Source organism: Jatropha curcas, chromosome 8, assembly GCF_041381405.1.
Source record: "Jatropha curcas cultivar XTBG-Jc1 chromosome 8, XTBG_Jcur_1.0, whole genome shotgun sequence".
NCBI classification, from domain to species: Eukaryota; Viridiplantae; Streptophyta; class Magnoliopsida; order Malpighiales; family Euphorbiaceae; genus Jatropha; species Jatropha curcas.
Genome location: NC_143158.1, coordinates 23,711,294 through 23,717,865, shown reverse-complemented (window position 1 = coordinate 23,717,865; position 6,572 = coordinate 23,711,294). Strand labels below are relative to the sequence as shown.

Here is a 6,572-nt window from a genome sequence, read left to right as displayed (position 1 = left end):
TCTTTTGCAGACTTACAATCAATACGAAGTAAAAATTTTTGATTTAAGAGATCAGATTGAAATTTATTTATACAAATAACAATACTTAAAATTTCTTTTTTAATAGTAGAATAATTTAATTGAGTTGGAGTCCAATGTCCTGAAGTATATTGTATTATCCTTTCTTTACTATTAATTTTTTGTTTTAAAATGCCTCCATAACCAATATTAGAAGCATCAGTTTCAACAATTTTAAAAGCATTAGGATCAGGAATATATAAGTAAGGAATTTCTTTTACTAGGGATTTTATCTTTTTTATTAGTTGAGTATGCTGAGTTGTCCAAGGACTTGCATTTTTACAAAGTCTATTATGTAATGGTTTTATCATGCAATTTAAATTTGGATAAAAATCAATTACATAATTTAAACAACCAAGAAAACGTTGTAATTGGGGTTTATTAGTAATTTCATCAGGAAATTTTTCACCAAAAACAAGTGCTCTTTCTATAGGTTGAATCTTACCTTGTTCAATATAATGGCCTAAAAATCTAATTTTAGTTTTGAATAGGTCCATCTTTGTTTTACTAAGTGCTAAACCATTTTGCCTAATTACCATACAAAAAGTTTTCAAATGTTTAAAATGGTCATCAATAGTTTGACTGAATATTAACACATCATCAATGTATACTATACAAAATTTACTATAGGGATTAAATATGTCATTCATGATCCTCTGAAATTCAGAGGGAGCATTTTTTAATCCAAAGGGCATTACATTCCATTCATATTGACCGAATGGAACTGTGAATGCAGTTTTATATCTATCTTTAGGATCAATTTGAATCTGCCAATAGCCAGATTTCATATCAAATTTACTAAAAATATTTGCATTATATAATTTCTTTAAAAGATCCTTTTTATTTGGAATTGGATATCGTATCCATTTTAAAGCTGTATTTAAAGGTTTATAATTTATTACTAGTCTTGGAACACCTCGTTCAATTTCAGCATTTTTATTGACATAAAAAGCTGCACATGACCAAGGACTTCTAGATTTACAAATTAATTTTTTATTTATTAAATCTTGAATTTCTTTTTTACAATGCTTAATTAATTCAGGATTCATCTGAATTGGTCGAGCTTTAGTTTTAATAGTTTTTTCATCAAAATCTTTTTCATATGGTAAATCTACCATGTGTTGTTTACGATCCCAAAATGCACTTGGATGATCAGCACATAGTTCTTTTTCCATTAATGTTTGGAGATTTTGAATTTTTTGTTTAACAAGATCTCTGCCTAATTGAGTTTGAATTCTATTTAAATGTATATTGTTATTTAAATCTTTTATATTTTCTTCTTTTGATTTTATTAAAGAATTAATTTCTAATATTTTGACTGAATGAGCTTTTAACAAATTTAATTGTTTTCTTTTAGGTTTTTCTGTAAATTCTAATCTGGCTTTACTATTTCTTATTTTGAATTTAATACAATCTTCTTTTACTGAATATGGTGTTATTAGGTTTATAAAAGGAGTGCCTAAAATTACCATATAATTTATTTGAGGTGATAGTAAAAATACTGTGTTTATTTCTAATTCTTGATTGATGATTATTGCATCTGTCTTTCCTATAATTTCAAGTTTAGATTTATTGGCTGTACTTAATTTTTCACTAGTTTTTAACCAATATCTTTTAGGAACTATATCAGATTTTATACAGTTTAAATCTGCACCTGTGTCAAAAAGTGCAATTGCATCTATCACAAAATCATTTATTTGAATGGTTATTTTTACTAAGTATTTACGTGAAGTAATCTCTTGTAATAAATTTAGAAAATTACAATCTACATCTTCATCTAATTCATTTATTTCATCTTTTATATTAGTTTCCGGTTCGTCATCAGAGGAAGAACTAGATACTAATTGAGACTCTAAAAATTTTATTCTTTTAGAATTCTGTTGGAATTGAAGTTTTAGTTCATGTACTTCATTTTTTAAAGTTTTAATTTCATTGCGTAACTCTTTAGTAGATATGCCAATATTCTCTTTTTTACCTTTATTTTTATTTAAAATAGTGGTTAAATCATAAGTATTAGGTTGAATTTTAGGAGTGATATCTGGCACTTCTTTTTCATTATCAAAGCTTTTAATTAATTTTTTAAGAAGTTTTGCCTTAGTTTCTTGGTCCTCTATTGTATTTACTACTTGTAATAATGTACTTTGATCTTTACTAAGCATGTTTATAGATTTATCTGATGAACTGGAAGAACTTTTGGTAGTTCCTAATTCATCAATTTGATTTTCGCTTTCATCAATCTCAGATTCCGAAGAATTAGAATAAATATATAATTCATAAATTTTATTTAAAACATTATCTTCTAAATTTAATTCATGTAATCTTTTATTAAATTTACAAAATTTAGATGTATGCCCTTTTTTACCACAATTGTAACAAGTCAAATTTTTATAAGAAGTTTTAGTTGTAGATTTAGAAGGTTGTTTAGTTTTGTATTTATAAGAAGGTTTTGTTCTCTTTTTACTATAAAATTTATCTTGACTAGGTGTAGACCTATATTTTTTTTTAGAGTATTTATTTCTATAATATTTTTTAGGTTTATTCGTTTTAGAACATTGGCCATCACATTTCTGTGGAGAAGTTATACTATTTGTTGGTATCAGAGCCATACGGTTCTAACACTATTAATAAATCCAAACAATAATTCATCTATTTTCTTAATATCATTGATAGTTGGGATATGTCAACTGAACCCTTTGCCAACTGAACCCGTGAGTAAGACCCAAGTGAGGGGCATCGAAAGGGTATAACCTGGTAGGGTATAACCTGGCGTCCAAACTTATTTGATATTATTAAAATGGATCCTTTATTGTGTAGATCTAATAGTAGTGTTAAATCGGAAGACTCAGATAACTCCGAAATAAAAAGGGTCATAAATCGAAATGAATTAATTTTGCAAGATTTTAGTAAAGCAATTGATGAATGGGAAATTCCTAAAGTAGATAAAGAACAGATTTATAAAATTTCTAAATTTAATTTATTTAAAACGGATTATGTGATTAAAACTGAAGAAAGAGATTTTCAACTCAGTAAACCTTTTGAAAGAATAACCCTTTTATCTTCTAAAACTTTACAACATCATAAAAATAAAAAATATAAATATATTCATATAGGATTAATACAAGTAGGCATAAAACCTTTAACAAGAGAAGGACTAAATACTAGTATTCTTGCCGTTGTAAGAGATGCTAGATTTTTAAATTTTCAAGATTCTTTATTAGGATCTGTTGAAACAAGCTTAAGTGAAGGACCGATCTCCTTTGAGGTCTATCCAGATATGACTGTTTCACTAAATGATTTAAATATTTTAGACAGTATTGTTATGGAAATCAAAACTCATAATTATAAAATGAAGCAAGGATCAATACCTATTGCTTTAATTTATAAGATTCATTATAAAGCCATGAATTCAGCTTTTGTCACTAAATATAAATTACAACCTAAAATTGGAGAAACCAGATTTCTTCAAACAGATTTAACTAAAACAAACACAGTAATTCCTAAAACAATTCAATGGAAAGATATCACTCTTCCAGAAGAATGGATATTGGAAGGGATTGTTCCTCCGCCAGTTCTAGAACCATTAAAACCAAACGTCAATTTACAAAAAATTGAACAGTTTGAAGATGGTAAAGTTACATTAAAATTTAATAGAAGTCATAGTATGAGGTATACAGGGTCATCTTCCTCTGTAACTACAGATGAAAATGATAAACCTAGTTCCTCTATACCTTCTGTTATTTATGCAAAATATAAAGAATCTGAACCTAAACCAATTATTCAAACTTTAGTAAAACCTAGGTATTCTACTTCAGATATACCCAATTTAAATAAAATGAAAGGAGTTGATTATAGTTCTACTATACCGCAGGCTGTTTATAATCCTGTAGATAACTATGTTAATCAACAATCTAATCTAGTAAATTCATCTCCAGAATCACCAACAGCTTCAGCTATAACTGAAAATGTTAGTGATATAAACAGAGAATTAAATGTTCTTAGTAAAGAAAATATTGAAAAGAATTTAATAAAAGAAATATCTAAAACAAAAAATTTATTAAAAATGAAAAAGATATTAAAAACATATGCTTTTGAAGAATTAAAATCTGAATATTTAGAATATAAAATAAATCACCAAACTGAAATAAAATTTTTTTGATTGGTATGAATTAATTAAGGAACATAAATCTACTAAAAGTCTAAATCCAATAACTATTAGGGATACCAGACAGGAATGGATAGTAAATGATCAAATAATAAAAAGTGATTTTCCGCCTAAACGAATTAGTAAATTAAAACATCAAGATAATGAAATTATTTGTGCTCCATACAAAATGGCTAGAGAGGATGATGTAAATAAAAAGGTAATTGAACAAAATAATTTTAGTAATGCAAGTTTAATTTGCTTAAATACACAATTAAAAAGAATTGAATATTTATTAGAAAATAAAACAGAATTAAAAACTGATGACAAAGGTAAAGAAAAAGTCAAAACTCCTATGTTTAAACCTTATCAAATTTCTCAGTCAAGTAAAAACGAATTTGTAAATAAATTAAAAGACCAATTAAGTAGACTTGAGGTTAGCTCAGAGACTATCCAACAAGTAGCTCCTGAAACTCCTCAAGCATCAAGGAACATAAACATTATAGAAGAAAACACCAACTCTGATGTTAGTGAACCTGACTCAGAAGATATTAAAAAATTTGAACTAAATCCTATAAATCATCATAGAGAAATAGTAAACAGGGCACCGGACCTAGGAATTATTGATAAACCTAACACTATATCCCAGTTTAAATATAATGCTTCTACAATCTATGAATGGAACATAGATAGTTTAAGTGAATATAATATATTAAGTATTTTGCAACAAATGACAATGGCTGCAAATGCTTATAAAACCCAGTCACTTATTTCTGATAAAGCTATAGCAGAAATAATTATAGCCGGATTTACGGGACAACTTAAAGGTTGGTGGGATTATCACCTTACTGACCAACAACATGAAGAAATCTTAAATTCAATAAAAGTAGATGAAGACGATAACCCTATATTTGATGAAAATGGTGAAGTAATTCAGGATGCTGTGTCATCTTTAATTCTCACTATTTCATTACATTTTATTGGTGATCCGTCCCACATAAAGGATAAAAATGCAGAATTATTAAGTAATCTTAAATGTAGACATTTAGGTGATTTTCAAAATTATAAAACTACTTTCCTCACTAGATTAATGTTAAGAGAAGACTCCAATCAAAGCTTTTGGAAAGAAAAGTTTTTGGCTGGATTACCTTATTTCTTGGGAGAAAAGGTTAGAAATCATATTAAGGTCAACCTATACCTTATAGTACGTTAACCTATGGACAATTAATTAGTATAATTCAAAAAGAAGGATTACAAATATGTCATGACTTAAAACTTCAGAGAACAATAAAATCTGAAATGCAGAAAACTAAAAAAGAATTAGGATCTTTTTGTAAACAATTTGACTATAGTATAACTTCTCCACAGAAATGTGATGGCCAATGTTCTAAAACGAATAAACCTAAAAAATATTATAGAAATAAATACTCTAAAAAACAATATAGGTCTACACCTAGTCAAGATAAATTTTATAGTAAAAAGAGAACAAAACCTTCTTATAAATACAAAACTAAACAACCTTCTAAATCTACAACTAAAACTTCTTATAAAAATTTGACTTGTTACAATTGTGGTAAAAAAGGGCATACATCTAAATTTTGTAAATTTAATAAAAGATTACATGAATTAAATTTAGAAGATAATGTTTTAAATAAAATTTATGAATTATATATTGATTCTAATTCTTCGGAATCTGAGATTGATGAAAGCGAAAATCAAATTGATGAATTAGGAACTACCACAAGTTCTTCCAGTTCATCAGATAAATCTATAAACATGCTTAGTAAAGATCAAAGTACATTATTACAAGTAGTAAATACAATAGAGGACCAAGAAACTAAGGCAAAACTTCTTAAAAAATTAATTAAAAGCTTTGATAATGAAAAAGAAGTGCCAGATATCACTCCTAAAATTCAACCTAATACTTATGATTTAACCACTATTTTAAATAAAAATAAAGGTAAAAAAGAGAATATTGGCATATCTACTAAAGAGTTACGCAATGAAATTAAAACTTTAAAAAATGAAGTACATGAACTAAAACTTCAATTCCAACAGAATTCTAAAAGAATAAAATTTTTAGAGTCTCAATTAGTATCTAGTTCTTCCTCTGATGACGAACCGGAAACTAATATAAAAGATGAAATAAATGAATTAGATGAAGATGTAGATTGTAATTTTCTAAATTTATTACAAGAGATTACTTCACGTAAATACTTAGTAAAAATAACCATTCAAATAAATGATTTTGTGATAGATGCAATTGCACTTTTTGACACAGGTGCAGATTTAAACTGTATAAAATCTGATATAGTTCCTAAAAGATATTGGTTAAAAACTAGTGAAAAATTAAGTACAGCCAATAAATCTAAAC

General features: G+C 26.7%; 1 protein-coding gene across 1 annotated transcript; it reads left to right on the top strand.

Moving 5' to 3' along the window:
• The first annotated feature begins 2,851 nt into the window (after positions 1-2,851).
• On the top strand, positions 2,852-4,303 carry LOC149494375 (uncharacterized). Its single transcript, XM_089725481.1, has 2 exons — positions 2,852-4,141; positions 4,274-4,303. The coding sequence occupies exons 1-2, from the start codon at positions 2,852-2,854 to the stop codon at positions 4,301-4,303; spliced, it is 1,320 nt and encodes a 439-aa protein (XP_089581607.1).
• The last annotated feature ends 2,269 nt before the right edge of the window (positions 4,304-6,572 follow it).

What these genes read in the sequence shown, in the direction of transcription:
- LOC149494375 (XM_089725481.1), top strand. Translation starts at nt 2,852, where the DNA reads ATGGATCCTTTATTGTGTAGATCTAATAGTAGTGTTAAATCGGAAGAC. An exon ending in AAAAGATATTAAAAACATAT is followed by an intron (nt 4,142 to 4,273) that starts GCTTTTGAAGAA and finishes AATAACTATTAG; the next exon opens with GGATACCAGACAGGAATGGA.